General features: G+C 41.1%; 2 protein-coding genes across 11 annotated transcripts in view; one reads left to right on the forward strand and one right to left on the reverse strand.

Moving 5' to 3' along the window:
• TTI1 (TELO2 interacting protein 1) overlaps positions 1-1,642 on the reverse strand; it is a 43,928-nt gene extending 42,286 nt beyond the window's left edge. Inside the window, exon 1 of one of the 6 annotated variants that reach the window (XM_030830623.2) lies at positions 1,585-1,642. The gene's annotated coding sequence lies outside the window, so the exon portion shown is untranslated. Of the gene's footprint in view, positions 1-1,316; positions 1,383-1,432; positions 1,564-1,584 lie in introns of those variants that run through there. The other 5 variants (XM_030830625.2, XM_060285161.1, XM_030830626.2 and 2 more) reach the window with 5 other exon arrangements.
• Positions 1,643-1,736: 94 nt separating this feature from the next.
• Positions 1,737-17,512, forward strand: part of RPRD1B (regulation of nuclear pre-mRNA domain containing 1B) — a 77,072-nt gene continuing 61,296 nt past the window's right edge. For all 5 annotated transcript variants that reach the window (XR_009559186.1, XM_030830615.2, XM_030830616.2 and 2 more), the window contains exons 1-3: positions 1,737-2,273; positions 7,824-7,953; positions 15,359-15,492. Coding sequence is in view for 4 of the 5 variants with exons in the window: in XM_030830615.2 (XP_030686475.1) it covers positions 2,123-2,273; positions 7,824-7,953; positions 15,359-15,492 (415 nt within the window). In the remaining variant the exon portion in view is untranslated. The remainder of the gene's footprint in view (positions 2,274-7,823; positions 7,954-15,358; positions 15,493-17,512) is intronic.

Raw genomic sequence — 17,512 nt, forward strand, 5'->3', positions numbered from 1 at the left:
CCTATCCGCCCATACGTGCATTCCTCATACCTCCCTTTATTTTTATTCAAGGCATTTATAACTTTCGGGCTCATTTTACACACATGTTTATCTTCCCCTGCAGAAGGTAAGCTTCCCAGGACATGGATTCTGTCTGTTTGCCTAGAATAGTGCTTCAGACATAGGTTCTCAAAAATTATCGGCTGAATGAATAAATCAACCACTGGCTCGGGAGTGAAGAATTTGGGATAAGATAACCTTGATTTGATTCCTGGTTCTGTCATTTCTTGTGTCCAAGTGACATTGATTACTCACCCATGTTTAATGTTTTCTCATTTGTCAAATACTGATAATAACCCATACCCCACAGGACTGTTGTAAGGATTAAATAAAAGAATGTTCATAATGTGCTTAATACACAGTGACTTGGTATAAAAGTGCTCAGTATATGACACTGTTACTTAATACAGAAAGATGGCCTAGATTTGGACTCAAAGGCCCTAGGTTATAATTATGACTAGATATTGACAGTGATTTTAAGCTATTCACTTGTTTTGTATTAATTCACCCAGTCAGCTACGAATAAGGTGCTGGGGTAAAAAAGACAGATAAAGTAGAGTCCCTTCCCTCTAACCTTAGTTATGTGATCTTGCGTAGGTCACCCAAGCTCCCTCAGCCTCATTTGCCAAATGGGAATAACATAATACCTATTGCATAGCTTTGTTGTATTAAACGAGTCACTATGTGAAAACACAGTGTCTAGCCCATAGCAGCAGCTCGTTATGTTGGCTCTGATTATGATGATTCCATTCTGAAGGAGGAAAAGCACCTAAGCAAAGAACAGTGCAGTATGAGCAAAAACAGGCATCAACTAGTACAGTGCCTCCTAACTGGAATCTGCCCACAACTGGTCAGTTCCACTATGATCAGGACATTTAAAAATTCTACTATGTCTACAATAACCTAACTCCCTACCACCACCCCACAGCAGTTAGAAGAACAAATTTCTCTGCTGATGTGATAATTGGAATTTAAAACTTTTTAAACAGTTAAAGGATAGAGTCTCAAATAGTGTTTCTTAAAGGAGGTCAACGAACCCACTGACTTCCTTACCCCACTCCCCCACAAAGTTAACATGTATTACTTAAATTTGAGCAATAGTCAAATGAACCCCCAGAAGGCAGCCTGTAATTCCCTGAATACAACAACCAACTGAGCCGGGAGCACAAGGGTGTGTTTGACGGCGGTCCTGTCACAGACTAAACATCGGAACTGGCCACTAAAGGTGGTCCTGGAGGCCTAGTGGGAGCCCACCGCGTGAGAAGGGGGGGCGTCACCTTTGGAAAAAGAACAGCAAGAGCCAAGGCGTGGAGGCGTGAAAAGTGCACGTGGGTGGCTTGGCAGAACCAAAAAAAGCTTTTTGTGGGGGGCGGCCAGAGAGCAGGACACGTACAGAGGAAGAGTGCTGCTGGGGCCTGCCAGGTGAGGGAGAAAGGTCCCGTTCCATTCCCAGGTCATGATCTCTCTGCCTCAGCATCCCCTCAGGATCCCCCTCTAAGGGCTCGCGGTTGCTGTCTCCCTCTCTTTCGCGCCACTCTCCCTTACCTCGTCTTCCAGCCTTTCCCTCACTCTCGCACCGCCTCTGCCGCGCCGGAAGTGACGCGTAACTCGCGCGCCGCACCGCGCCAGAAAGGTTCTGCGGGAGCGGGAGAAAGGGTTCCGGTGACACTCACTGCGCCGGCGTGCGGGCGCGAGCGGTCAAAGCGCCTTCCGGAGGCCGCCGAAGTGCGCCCTTTTCCCTGTCTGTCGCTTTCGGAGTGCTCCGAGCGAGATTCAAAGAGGCATTCGCCACGGGAGGGGTGTTTTACTACACTCTGACCCCCCCCCGGTGCCCCGCCACTCCGGCCCTTGCCCTTTGACCCTGCTCTCGCGGCGGGGTGAGAGGTCGGTGGCCATCTTGTGGCGGCGGCGCGGGCGGCTGTTACTGCGGAGACCCATCCCCTCCCCCTCCTGGCCCCCCGGCCGTCTGTCAGTCATAAAGAGTCCCGCAGGCCGCCAGGTGAGGTTCCGGCCTCGTGCCATCGCTCTCCCCGCCGCACTGGGCGGCCCAGGCCGATCCCTGCCGGGCCTCACCGCCGCCACCATGTCCTCCTTCTCCGAGTCGGCGCTGGAGAAGAAGCTCTCAGAGCTGAGCAACTCTCAGCAGAGCGTGCAGACCCTCTCCCTGTGGCTCATCCACCACCGCAAGCACGCGGGACCCATCGTCTCGGTGTGGCACCGCGAGCTCCGCAAAGGTAAACACTCCCTCTACCCCCATGGGTCCTCCTCCCGGGTAGCCCTCTCCCGCACCCCGTCCCGAGGCCCCTCTAGCTTCTTAGCTGAGCCTGGCTTTCCAGGCCTGGGCCTGTGATTGATTGCGCTTCTGAGGTTGGAGACAGTGTTATCCCCATTTCTCGGAGAAGGAAACCGAGGCCTGGGAAGGTTTAAGGTACTTGTCTGAGGTTCCACCGACCGGGGCTCAGGACTCCCAGTTAACCCAGCCGCTTTCCTCTCCGGCTCCTCCTGACACTTGTGACCATTATTCTCTCGGCAGCGTTGAGCGCCTGGTGGAGGGTACAGGCCTTAGCCTGTTGTGTGCCAGGCAGTTGCTGGGCATTCGGAGTAAGATTACATAGATCAAGCCCTTGGCTCAGTCACTTGCTAGCTGAGTGATATCGGGCAAGTTTTTTCTCTCTAAGCCTCTGTTTTCTCATCTGTCAAAAGAGGACAAGGGTAACTGCCACTTCCAGAGCCTTTATTCTGTGCCAGTCACTGTGCTAGGACCTTATGTATATCCTCGCACTTAGTCCTCAGCACTGCCCTGGGAAGTGGGTACGGTCACTGCCCTTGCAGAGAAGTCAAGGGGCCGCACCACCTAGACCTTGCCTCTCAGGTTCCTCTTCTCATGCAGCTCTCCTTGGTTCTAGGCCCTGCTCAGCATCTGGCAGCCATTGATTGAGCTCAGCCTGTTGTGTGCCAGGCACTGGGTTGGGAGCTTAATAGCATGTTGGCTCCAGAGGCCAAGTGCCTCTGGAGCCTGCTTTGCCATTTACTGAGCCCCCGCAGCTTCACCTCTCTTTGCCTCAGTTTCCTGATCTGTAAAATAGAGATAATGATAACTGATATTTACTGTGCCTTTGTTCTGTGCCAAGTGCAGTACTGATATCATTACATACATTGTCATTTTTTACGGTCTCAGAGTTCTGTGAAGTAGGAGCTCAGCAGATGAGAAAAAAACGGAGGCTCAAACAACTTGGGGTGAAGAGTAAACAGGATAATCCACATGAACATCTAGCATGGTGTCAGGCAGAGTGTAGGCACTGGATAAATAATGGTGAGGTGGGATACTGATTACTCAGTGTGGGGCATGTTCTTTGCCTCGAATTGCTTACAGTCTGCTGGGGAAAGATGGGCACCTACACAGCTATCTGATACCCCAGTGAGCTTCATAGCAGAAAGCTGAGCAAATGAAGCTTAGCGCTGTTTTGGACAGCCTGTATGTGGTAGGCCCTTTATAGCATAGGAAGTAACTCTACATGTGTTCTCTGCTATCTGTGAGGTCAGGATGTCACTCTGTTTTACAGATGAGAAAACTGAAGTGGCTAAGTGGTATTTTCAAGGCCTTAGAACCAGTGAGGCTCAGACTACATCAGACTGGCAGACACCAAAATCCAGGATTCTTTCAGGAGACCCAGTTCTAGTCCTCTGGCAGAGACCCCCCGCCCCCCAAATATCATGTGCTGTACTGAGATGGGGGTCCCCTCAGCCCTCAGGGTAGTTGGCGGATAGATCCTGGGCCTCCCAGAGCCCCATTCATGTACCCCACTGTGCCATTCAGATACCATTTCTGTCATCTGAGATGTGGCGGAAAAATTCGAATTGCTTTCTACAGGATCCTATCTGGTAGGATCTCAGAGGCACGTCAAAATCCACCTCAGATGTCACTTCTGTGAAGCCATCTTGATTCCCCACCTCACCCTATTTGAGATACAGAAAATAAAGAGTACTTTCGTTTATGAAGCTCCTTTAACCCTAATCTCATATGATGAAACCTTAAGTTGTAAGTAGGTCAGCATTATTATCCCCATTTTATAGATGAGAAGATACAGATATGAAGAGATGAAGTGCTTTGTTCATGAGTGTATAGTTGGGACATTAGCCCAGAGCTCTGAGACGCCGAAACTTGTTTTCAGGTGCCCGGTGCATCAGTGCACTTAATAAGTGAAGGTGATCATCTTACTCCAACCAAACCCATAGTGCTTTTATTTATTAGAATTAATCTGCATTTATTTCATTCTTACTAGTTATGTCTCTTTCACTGGATTATGTTTTGAGGGAGAAACTAGCTCTTCTAGTTGTCCGTAATGTACACAACATTTAGCATGGTGCCTGTTAACAGAGTTAAAAAATAGTTCAGGTGTTAAATTGTGGTCTCTTGACATCATTTTCATGGCTGAGTAAAGGATCCAAGCGGCACTGTCTAGAGCTTTCTGTGATGAGAGAAATGTTTTATATCTGCTCTGCAACAAGGTAGCCTCTTGCCATGAGCAGTTGAAATGTGTGACTAAGGAAGTAAACTTTCAAATAAATACAATTGAAAATTTAGTTCCTGAGTTTTGTTAGCTACAAATTAGGTGTTCAGTAGCCACATGTGGCTAGTGGCTATCATACTGGACAGTGCAGAACTACAGGATGCTCTTCCAAGCATCAGTGTACAGTTTCCTAATACCCAGCCTTCCTTCATGAATTGAAAATGCCCCCGCACTGAAGTGGAAAAAGATTTTGTGCCCTAATGTTAGAATTGACTAGCCCTTTAGGTTCTAGCCCACCCTGAATCTTTAAAAATGGACATTTCTATCTATAGCCAAGTCATTTCCTTAAGACATTTCACAAACCATCTCTGTTTTGCCTCCAAATATTTATGAGACTTTAAAAGTTTTCTTTTTCCTGCTTAAGTACTACTTCTATTCATGATGTGTTATTTTCTTTCCATTCCCTAGGAATAATCCTTAATTTATCCCTTTGGGCTCTGTTCTAGGTAGAACTTCTCCCTTTCTTTTTGGAGCAGTTTGGTGTAAAATACCCTAAGATGAACATTTTTTAGTAGTGCTTTTGTACCTTACGTTTGCACTCCTACTACCTTTAGTAGTGCAGGTAAATAGGCCTTTTTTTAAAAAAAAAATTACTTTCTCTAGATGTCAAAACCAGCCAAACAAGTGAAAAATTTTGGTCAGCCAGTAATTTAAACTTTGCTCAATAACTATTTCAACCAGTTTGGAATGGGCCTCGGTAGGGAGTGAAAGAATCCATACTGACATATTGGAAAGACATTTGAACAAGTGAGTTACCACCCAGGGCTGGAGTAGAGGGTGTGTGTGTCATGTGTATTATGACCTTGTGTGTTCAGGTGCTCTAGGGCTTTGTGGGTTTTTGTTGTTGTTTGTTTGTTTTGGCCGCACTGCGAGGCTTGTGGGATCTTAGTTCCCCGACCAGGGATCGAACCCCGGCCCCTCGGAAGTGAGAGCGAGGAGTCCTAACCACTGGACCTCCAGGGAATTCCCTTTAGGGTTTTGTTATGTTACCTTTACACACATGGTGCTCATGTTGATTATTCAGGATGCTGGATGTGGAGGGAAAAAGTTTTATCCTAAATTCCCATTGCTAAGTTTGACGGTGATGAGAATTAATTGGCATTGTAGATAGTGAAAACCTTGGCTATCTTAGCTATCACATTTGTAATACTGCAAAATGTTTCAGGTCTTGAATGGCCAAATTGACATTTTACAATATGGATTCTGGGTTTTTTAACATAAAGTATATTAGTCCGATTTGCTTTGTAGAAGTTCTGTTTTACTTTTTTTTTTTTAATATTTATTTATTTATCTTTGGCTGCTTTGGGTCTTTGTTGCTGCGTGCGGGCTTTTCTCTAGTTGTGGTGAGTGGGGACTACTCTTCGTTGCGGTGCACGTGCTTCTTACTGTGGTGGCTTCCCTTGTTGCGGAGCACAGGCTCTAGATGTGTGGGCTTCAGTAGTTGTGGCTCGCGGGCTCTAGAGCGCATGCTCAGTAGTCGTGGTGCACGGGCTTAGTTGCTCCGCGGCATGTGGGATCTTCCTGGACCAGGCTTCCAACCTGTGTCCCCTGCATTGGCAGGCGGATTCTCAACCACTGCGTCACCAGGGAAGCCCTCTTTTACTTTTAAATCTAACTTTCATGGCGTTATAAACTTGGTAGTTTAACTTGCTGCAACATCCTAGAACAAGGTTTGCTTTAAAAAAAAAAAAAAAAGCTTTTTGCTGTAATCATACCTTTGTAGCAACAGTGGGATATTGAAGCTATTGACACTTTTGTTCTGTTTTCGAATAATAATTAGAACAGTTAAAGATAGCTCCAGGTTTTCAATATTCTCATCTGTTGGCCATCTAAACTAGGTTATTATCAGGTTAATACATTTCAGGATATCCATATTTAATTTTATGAGCACTTTAAGTCATCAGTTTCAACTATAACATGCTTTAAAAATCTTGTTTTTAACTTAAGTTATTCTCCTGTAGCCACATTTTAAAATGTCAGATCTTGAGCTTGCTGTGTCAGAATTTATACATGCTGTGTGCATTTCAAAAGAAACAAATGGTTTCTGAGAGCAGTGGAGTAAGGACTAGTAATTCAGGTGTAAAGGTTGACATAGGGCTTGCTTGAGTCTTTTGGGCACTTTGGCATTGGAGAAAACTTAATGTTTTGAACTATCTGATTGTGTTATTATTTATTTCTTTTAAAAGAAAACTGGGACCAAAAATGGTAGTGATGTAACTTTACGGTTGAAAAGTTATGTGCATAGAAGCCAGGAAATTCAGTAATGTTCCCCCAAGCAACTGTAACTCAGACATATTGCGTGAAGTTTTTATGGTTTAATGCATGCTACCATATAGAGTAATAGGAAATACTACATTTAGTAGGTATAAGAAAGAAGAATTATATTTTTTATAGGAGCCATAATTTTGCATATCCAGATTTCAGACGTGTGTAAACTTTCAGTGATCATGTAGCAATAATGTATATTTGAATTTTGAGATAAATATCCATTGGTGCATCTAGAGATTCCTCTGGATTGTAGAGTTGATAACATTGACTGATTATGGTTATTGGAATGTTCAAAGAGAAATTCTTGGTCTAGGAGCATAAATTACAAGTATCTTTTAAAACTGAAACTTAACTCAGTCTTTCATTCTGTGGTATTTGATAATTAACAGTGAGTAAGAAATGCTCATTTTTGCAATATAATAAATGAAAATCTTGGTTTTAACATGTCTTCTGGAGATGTATTGACAGCTTATCCTTTAGGAATTGACTGGAGAATACTGACTGCTTATCCTTTAGGAATTTTCTTTGGATTATCTTAATTTTTACTGCCAATTAATTACCCTGACTAAAATAACACAGAAATTAAGATGCCATATTCTTTTTTTTTTGAAAAACAATTTTATTGAACTATAATTCACATTCCACACAAATCACTCTTTTAGAATATACAATTCAGTGGTTTTTAGTATTTCGCAGTTATGCAACTATCACCACAATCAATTAAAATGGCGTATTCTTGTTTTTTAGTTTTTTCAAAATTGTATTCTCAATCCTGTTTTACTAGACACCTCCAGGAGTCCCTTAAATTGTTTTTTCAAACATAGCAGTCTTGACCTCAAGTAGATAATGCTTGTCTTAGTGTTCTTTAGGAGTAGCTTAGGGGAGAAGAATGGTGGATTGAGAATTTCCTTGGTGTAAGCTAAATTATCTTTTCTTTTTTTCCAGCCAAATCAAATAGAAAGCTTACTTTTCTGTACTTAGCCAATGATGTCATTCAAAACAGTAAAAGGAAAGGACCTGAATTCACTAGAGAATTTGAATCTGTCCTTGTGGATGCTTTTTCTCACGTTGCCAGGTATGTTTTCGGGTTTTTTGTTACGTTTTGTTTTTGAATGCATTACCTTTTCCTTTTTGTTCTTTCTTTTTTGTGTGTGATAGCCTTTGTAACTTGACAACTTCATACTTTAAAGAGAGGTACTTTATAGAGAGTTGCAGAGGCCAAATTGTGGTTCTATATTTTGCCTGAACCCTTGAGAACTATCTCAGACAAGTAAATATTTTGATGCGTTGAAGGGACTCAGTCTAGCACTTGAAGCACATCTTTTCTCCTAGATGTATTCACTATTGAATTCACTTCTTGAATGTGGTACTTTCCTTGGTTTGGCTGAGTTGTCTCATTAGTTTATGGTCAAAAAACAAAGCTAAATAGTACAAGGGAACTTTCCAGTAACAAAGCCTTAATGGCAAGAAATTAGTTGCTGTGCCTTTGTTTTTACTTACTTCTGGATGTCTACATGTCTAACTTACTAAAAATAGTAGTCATTACTGTACCTGCAAAGATAGTAATTATTAGTGTGGAAAGTAGATATTTGCTCTGGCTCTGTCATATTAAGTGTGTGCCACTATTGTGTTTTGTGACAGAGGACGGGGGTGGGTAGAGCATACTTATAGCTGATATCACGGAAACTATACATTTAATTAAAAGTTTTACAAATCACTTTTATTTATTTAAAAACAAACTTTTTTGTAGATATAAGTTAGTTGCCTAGGAGGAGCAAAGAAAAACTATTTTTCACTAGAATATTAATAGGTAAGCAAATCAAACAAAACATCTTTGCCAAAGGAAACTGGGAAGGGTGAGAAGGAGACTAGTGGGTTAAACGAAAATTGTTCTAAGGTCTAGAGTGTATGTGAAAGACCTTAAGTGTGAAAGTAAGTCTGGCATTCTGTGAAAGATTTGGAAAGTTTGAAGGAGTGAAATGAGAACTCCAAAAGATTTTAAAGAAATGACATCTAGCTTTGTAGAGATGGATAAAAGATTTTTGTTAGTCAACTGGCTTTTTTTTTTTTTTTTTGAACATGGATACTGAAAAAGCAGAATGTTTGGGGACTTGAAAAAATACTGAGTTGTCATAACAGAGAATAAGCTTAGAACAGACTACTAGAGTAGCCCTCTGAAATTGGAGACAGGCATTTTCCTGTTTTGAGGAGAGTCAGTTCAGTTTCCTAGACGTTGGCTGTAGCTCTGCCTCCAACACTGAGTGGCCTTGGATGTGTTATGTAGCTTTTTGAGCCCACATTTCCATGTTAGTTAAAAGGGAATGTCACCACCTGTCTCATTAGAGTTGTGAGGGTAAAGTAAAACAACAATGCTCAATCCACAGTCTTTGCCCATTCATGGGAGTATACTATATTATAAACTATATGAAGAGAAAGACTGTTTCTTTTTTGTTCTTTCCTGTATTCCAGACACCCAATAGAGTATCTGGCACAGAGCTACTGGGTTTTGTACCTTCGGGAACACCATTTAGATAGTCTTGATGTGAATGGTGGTCTGTCCTGGCACAGAGTAGGGATTCAGTAAGTAGTTGTTGAATAAGTTAATAAATTTAGGGTATAAGAAATTGACTGAAGTAATTCCCTATAGGGATAGTAAACATAACATTTTTCCTTAAAAATTTAACAGTAATCATAAGCTGCTCCCAAATCAGAAAAGTGTAAGTAGAAAAGCGGATGGGAGAGGGGGGATGAGCAATACCAGGATTAAAAATTTTTCTACTTGGTTATCATCTTAAAACCTAGCTAGGAGGCATTGTAAAAATGTCTTGGCAAATTCTGTGGCTTTATGGGGAAAATAGACCTGATCCTTTTAAATAAAAATAGATAGCTCTATTACCTTTCTTTTTTGCATTCTTCTAGTTCTTTTAAGGTCCTGTTCAGATATTATATTCAAGGTCCCCATGTCTCTAAGCTCTCTCCCCACCCCCACCCCCATTATTAGAATAGAAAGTCCAGCCGCACCACTTCAGTCCTGATGCACCTTATCAACAGTAAAAAGTGCTCTCTGTACAGTTTTTCTGTGGCCAATTGATGAACAAAGATAGTAGACCCATTAATATTGACTAAAATAGATTAGGAATCTCTTTATGATAATTTCCTACCTCCTCCCTCAAACCTCCTACCCCCTAGGAAAGAAACAACAAACCTCTCAAGTCAGAGAAAGCTGCCAAGCTCATGGGGTGGTTTTAATTTGAATAGCAGTTTAAGTAACCAGACTTTAAACTTATTTTCCATACAAATGCCTTCTTGTTTTCTTCTCAGTTGGGAGATAGTTGTGCACTTAATCTTTCCTTCAAGATGTATTTAGGTGTCTTTGTGCAAAGTACTGATCCAGACACTAGGGAGGCAAGCAGTGAACAAGGCAGGCAAGGACAAAATGAGTAAGATACTTTCAGAGAGTGATAATATGGACATAATAAAATAGAATGACGTTCTTGAGTGGGATCTCTTCTAGTGTGGTGAAGGAAGGCCTCTCTAAGGAAGTGACATTTGAGGTAATCATGCAAAATAGGAATAGCTATTAAAAAGAACCTAAGGTACAAATAATCTTGGCATGTTAAGAGGATCAGAATGAAGGCCATTGTGGTTAGAACACAAGGAACAGAGGGGAAGTCATATCCAGGTGAGATCAGAGAGGCAGGAAGGTGACAGTCACACATGCCTTGTAAGCCTTGGGAGAGAGTTAGGATTTTGTTCTGATGGGATGTCAGTGAGGAGTTTTAAGCAGGGGAATGATATATTCCAAATGCCTTGTTCAAAGATCCCTCCAGCTTGGGGTGGAGAATGGATTATAAAGGCCAAGGGAGAGGCAGGGACATGAGGTAGAGGGTGTTGCTCTAGTGTAGGCTAGAGATGACATTGGCTAGGATTCAGGAACATTGAGGAGATAATAGCTTCCACTTGTTGAATGTTTACTTTGTTTACTTCATGGGTAGATTTGTGCCCCACCCCATGTAAAACTGGTAGGATTAGTGGGAGCTTGGTAGTGAGGGAAAAGAGAAATCAAAGATTATTTCTAGGTTTTTGACGTGAGTATGTGGATGGCTGATGGTGCTGTTTACCGAGGTGGAGTTTGAGGTAAAGATATGGTAGAGGAAATCAAGAGTTTTGTTTTGGCCATGTTAAGTTTGAGATGGCTAATAGATATTCCAAAGGGCGATGCCATATAGGCGGATGGATGAAACAGTCTTGAAGCTCAGTAGGAAATTGATTTCTGGAGACATAAATTTGGAATTATCACCATATACATATTTATTTCCTGTTATAACAGTCGTGGGCCCCCAAGACCACTTCCAGGTCCGGTGACTTGCTAGGAGGACTCACAGGACTTGGGTATAGTTGTGTTCCTGGCTATGATTTATTACAGTGAAAGGATATAAAGCAAAATTAGCAGAAGGGAAAAGGTGCAAGGGATGAAGTCCAGAGGAGACGAGGCATAAGCTTCCAAGAGTCCTTTCATAGTGGAGTCACATAAGACATACTTAATTCCTCCCCCTTTGAACTGTGGCAACAAATGTGAAGTGTTTTCTACCTGAGAAGCCCATTAGAGATGTAGTACCTAGGGATTTTGTTAGGGTTGGTCACAGGCACTCTGCCAAAATTCTAGGCTCCCAGAAGGAAAGCAGGTGTTCAGCATAAACCATACTGTTTGTATAAACAGTTTAAGCACAGTAAACCACCCTTATCAGTTAGGAAATGATAGGAGCACTTCTGAAATCCAGGTTCCGAGATGCCAGTCAAGGGCCAACCTCGTGAGCAGGCCTGCTAAGGGCAGCAGTCTCAGGCCTGCTATGTTAACTCTTTTCCACACAATTGCAAAGGACTGTTTCTGCTCTACCTTTACATGAGGTGCTGTTGGAAGTGCTGAGGATACTTAGAAAGAATTTATGCCCTGAGTAGGCCTGCCATAGGCCTACTGTGCATGGGATAAGAGAGAAGTACACAAATTATAGCGGGTGTACCAAGGCAGTGCCATTAGAGCTGCAGAGGAAGAAAAGGCCCCCATGCTGGCTTGGCAAGCCCTTTGGTATCCAGCTGGCACTTCAAGCAGTAGTCCTACGTGTGTATAACACATACTTTTCACTTTTTAGATCACATTTTCAGTGGTTGAATTTATAAATATTTAGAATTAAGATACTAAGTTGTGTTCTGCAAAATAAGTTACATATGTACTTATTTATCATCTTCCAGTTTATTCATTGATAAGTGGCAAAGATTTTTTGTGTTTTTTCACTTAAAGATTTCTCAAGTTAGAATGGAGTTAATACAACTTGAAAAGATAGCTCCTTGTGTCATAAAATGACTTTTTTGCTTTGGTTGTATCCAATTTCAGGTGCTAAAGTGACTTCCACTTCATTGGAGCTACTTAGGGCAAAACCACATCAGTAAAAAGATTTCTTGACTGTTGTGTCTATATCTTTAGACCTTAGTTGGCAAAACTTTGATTTACTGTAGTGCTCAAAGAATTAACCTATCATGGTTAATTATGTTCACTAATTAAAGTAGAGCACCCTTTTGGCTGTAGCGTTTAGTGGTGAAAGCCTTTTGAAAATCTTTTGGTTACAACAGGTTTGAGCATCATTATCCACTATACAGTAGTGTGACTGCAGCTGATTAAGACTATCAGTCTTAATCAAGCCCCAAATAGCCCCAGGAATGGTGGATGGTGGTTGGATGGGTGTTGTGCCCCTCCCAACCCTTTTAACTAAATCCTTGATAAGAATTTGTTTTCATGATTAGTTTCTCTTTTAAGAGAATTTGCAGAGAACAGATTTTATGTTAAAAGTACCGACCAGTTAAGTTCTGATTAGTTGTGATTTTGTTACAGTAGTTATAATGACTTTATTTTTCCAAAGCCTGCATTTCATCACATTAGGGACTTCCCATTGCCTTCAGGATAAAGGCCACATGTTTAGTATGGAATTTAAGGTCCTCTATAATCTAATTCCACTGTATCCCTCCAGATTCTTCTGCTGTTTCCACCCCCCCACCCCACCCCATATAGTACTTCAGCCACCAGAATTACTCAGAACCTTTTGCTCTTCACCTTGTTCTGTTTTGGGGATTCCATTCAAGCGAGAGGAGAAAGCATGAGCATAGGCACACGTAACAGTGGCAGCAAGTGCCGAGTAGAAAATACTTACCGTTGAGTGTTGCTAGAACATGAAGCCTCAGGTAGGGTGTGGAGAGGTGAGGGGCTGCTGGGTCAAGAATCTAGAGGTCAGGACCTAGGCCTTGTTCTTTGTATTCCAAGCACAGTATTTCAGAAACCTTAATGCGCAGATGAATGCTTAATTGATGTCTGACATGAATGACCTTGATGTGGTAAAATGGTCGTTGAAAGTTAACTAATTGTATGGCCTACTGAAACCTTTCTAACATTTTTCGGAAAAAACATTGCAATTAAATATTTACTGTGCTTGTTCTGGGGCATATAGCAGTGGGGGAAAAAGACAAATCCCTGCCCTTGTGGAAATCCCATTCAAATGGAAAGAGAGTATAAACAACAGGGAAACCATATATATAGCACATCAGAAGATAAATTGTGTGGAGAAAAATTAAGTAGGAGTAGGGAGTGTAATTTTAAGTCGGGAGATGAGAGGATTCACTGAAAAGGTGCTGTGTGAGTATACGCACCTGAAGGAGGAGAGCAAAGGAGCCTTGCCTGGCCTGAGCCTTGGTTCCAAGCTAAGTGCAAAGGTCCTACACTTTAATGGCAGGAGGGCCGGGGAGCTGTTGAGGAGGGAGGGGAGAGTGAGGATAGGTGAGGTCAGAGAAATAATGGGCTGGGCTGAGAAGGGCTTTGTTGTAGGCTTCATTAGGACTTTCACTTTTATTCTGAGGGAGACCAGGAAGAACCATTGGAAGTTTTTAGCAAAGGAGCAACATGATCTACTTTAACACAACAGTTAGGGTTGGATTTTTAAAACTTGAGAATAGATGGTTGGAGGACAGGGTGGAAGCAGGGAGACTAGTAATGAGGCTGTTGCAGTAATCAGACAAGAGATGATAGTGGCTTGGATCAGGCTGAGAGCAGAGAAAGAGGTGAGAAGTAATTTGTTTCTAGATATATTTTGAAGATGGAGTAGAGATGTTTTTATTATAAATATCAAGGTCATATCTTTAAGTTTTATAAATATCAGTGGAAATATTTTCCCCCTTTTCCCCCTCACCCTGACCTCTGACTTAAAAAAAAAAAGCTTTACCAATAATTAATAATTAGTTTGTATGTATCCTGATTTAGTTAGTACTTTAACCCCCAATTTAGTGAAATTTGCCGCTAATAATTCATAAGTAATATAATCTGACCAGCTTAGGCCGAAAACTCAGCTCATCTTGAGTGTTAATATAAGTTTTAGAAAAGTGCTGTTAGGGCTGGGGGTGGGTGAAATTCCATCTGAGTTGAATTTTATATGGTTTCTTCTTGAGGTTCCTACTAAAGATATTGACTTAGATACTAAGATGTCAGGGTAACCCTTCTTGTTTATAGTTCCTCAGTGTAAGGTCATTGACATCTAGACAGTCTCACAGAACAGAACAATTCATAGTAACACAGTACATGGTGAGGGAATTTGTTTTCCTTTCGGAAAGTCTTCCGCATGCTTCCACTTGCCGTCTGACACTTTATGGTAAACAACTGCTTCACCCTGAGTGCGAGTTATGGTCATCTCACTGAAAAATAAGAGAGTGATATGTTTTAAGAGAGTAATACGTCAGGAAAAAAACTAGCTTCTTTCATTCAGATATAAATTACAAAGGACTGTACTATGCTCGGTGTGTTCTAAGATTATCTGCTAGACATCTTTGTGTGAATCTGGAATACAGACCTAGCCTGGAATTAAAATAATTATGAAGTAGTTTAAAGTTGAGAGTCTTGACATGTATGTGTGTATGATTGTATTTATACATATTAGAGGTGTTGGTGTGTTAGCATTGATGAGTTATTATGAATTTCTTCCCCACTTTAAACATTTGGTTTTAATCATTGTTTTCCTGTCCTTAAACATTTTGGCCTGCTTTAATTTGCAGCAGCATATCTGGCACTAGATTTCAGTTAATGCCTTGTGAAAAGCAAGCCGTCACAATTGATATGATTGATTTTTGATAATTCTCTGTCAGTAAATATCAGCCTTTGGCTTTTTGCCCTATTTACCCCCATCTTTCAAAGAGGATAAAAGACACAGATTAATTCTGTAACATAATCCCTCTCTCTTCCCTACACACCACAGGAAGAATGTAGTTTCTGGTCAAGTTTTGAATATCCATTAAGTACAGTATGTACCTTACTCTTCCTTCTGTTTTTAAATATGTAAATCATTTAGTCAGTTGTTGGTTGTTTTTTTTTTTTTTAAAGTAAATCTGTCCTAATTAAAAGCAAAAAATCTTAAGCTTATATATATCTTTTCGTCTTTTCTGGGCAGAGAGGCAGATGAAGGCTGTAAAAAACCTTTAGAAAGATTGCTGAACATCTGGCAAGAAAGAAGTGTGTATGGCGGCGAGTTCATACAGCAGCTGAAGCTGTCTATGGAGGACTCCAAGAGCCCTCCCCCCAAAGGTAGAAACATCACCACATGTTTACAGCTCTTGGTCTTTGCCTACTTTCGAATCACATATGAAAAGCTGCAGTGGGGGTTGCTGTGAACCACCAGCGATTATATGATTCTTCAGAGAGAGATGATCATAAACGATGGTGAGAATTTATGTAGTGCTTGCAGTGTGTAAGCCTGGTTCTAGTATTCATGCTATTCATCATCTCATATCCTACCTTTTGATCTGTATTCTCCTTGGCACGCTTATGCCTTTCAGAGACTTTCCTTGCACAAGGGAAAGGAACAACAAAATTGTTCAGAGTTATAGCGAACTAGGAAGTACCCTGGGCTAGGATTTTGTCCGAGCCTTGCCGCTAACTGTTATAGGATCTTGGATAAGTCCTTCAGCCCTTATGGAACTTGGTTTCATTAAATATTGATGTGGTTTGGGGACATACTTTCGATGGTTGTCAGCTGCTGTCTAAAATTGGTTTTGGTCCTTATTGAACCCAGAATATTCTGAGGTAGTGTGTTCATGTATGTGTGTGAATTTTACCAAGTCCTTCTTAAAAGCTATGTTATTTTTTTCTTTTAAAGAGGAGTAAGATCAAACGTTATTTGATTCTTTGGCTTCCAGTTAGTTGTGGCTTAATTCTAGCTGGCATGACATGTTTCTAAGCTACAGATCTGATCTGACTGTACACATGCTCATTGCCTGGAAGATCAAGTCCAAATACTAACATAGTATTTAGGACCCTTTATAATGTGAACTACTCTACTTTTCCAGATTCTTCTCCCATTTTCTCACATATACCATATTCTTTGGCCATACCTAGCAATTTCCCCTCTGGATGCTCTGTTGGTACCCCTTCCTTTGCATCTGCTGTTACCTCTGCCTAAAATGTCCTTCTGCCCCTTTTGTGTGGTGAACTTATTCTTTAAGAATGCTACTCACATTCTGACATCTTTGCTAGCTTGTCTGGGCACATGTAACCAATTTCCTCCATCTTCCTCTGGGACTTTGTACATGCCTCTGCAATAGAACTTAACCACAATTAGCATATGTGATAATATCATTCATTCAGCAACTCTTTTTATTGTATACCTTTCATGATCTCTTCCAGGTCTGAGTTTATATGCGTTTTAAGGTGGAGTAACTTTCCTGTGAAACTAGAGGTTAGAGGCTTTCTAAGAATGACATAAGTGCTTTCAGTCTGCAGGTCATTGCTGTTTTACTTGGAATTGATAGAAAACAATTTCGGGATTGGATTGGATTCTGGCAGTGTTCGTGTTGTGTCCTTTGGAAGTATTCTACACAGTGTTGGGGAATTATCCAGCATTCTTTGCTCTCCTCTGACTTGAAGTCCATTGGTAAACAGTGCTCATTTTTTAAAAACACCTTTGGGCAAGTAGGAGAGCTCTGAAAGATGATGTTTGAAGCTAAGTGTTGAATTTCAATTAAACAAGCATTTGCCACACATATGCTTTGAGTAAACAGCTATGCTAGACAGTATAGGAAAGAGCAAGAGAGGAGTGAGAAATAGTTTTGCCCTCAGGGAGCAGTCAGACAAATTGGGGAATTTGTGGCAGTGCTAGATTTGAAAATAGCTCCATTGGGTTTCTGATTTTTTTTTGAGTGTCTAGACATTAACAGCAATAGAGGCAGTATTCCTCTTATGTAGAGGATAATGCTGATATAAAGATAATTTCTCTTTCTCTAGTTTGTAAAGATGAAAACACATATCAAAAGGTTCCAATGTGTTTGTCTCAACTAACTCACTCTGTCTTCTCACTGTCTTTTTTGGACCTGAGTTATCAGAATATTTTACACAATCCTTTCAAAATATTGATGAGTTTTCCAGAAGCTTATTTCCAAATTTAAATAGTCCTTTTATATTACAACCTTAATTCAAGGCTAATTCTTTGTCTTCAGACAACTTTACAGAGTTTACTTTTGGAATAAAAAATTTCCTGTGGAGCTGACATTTCTAATGTTGGAGAATGTGTGAGTTTAGGAATTTTGTTTTAGAACTGGAGTTTTCTTGA

This window comes from Globicephala melas, chromosome 15 (genome assembly GCF_963455315.2).
Source record: "Globicephala melas chromosome 15, mGloMel1.2, whole genome shotgun sequence".
Taxonomy (NCBI): domain Eukaryota; kingdom Metazoa; phylum Chordata; class Mammalia; order Artiodactyla; family Delphinidae; genus Globicephala; species Globicephala melas.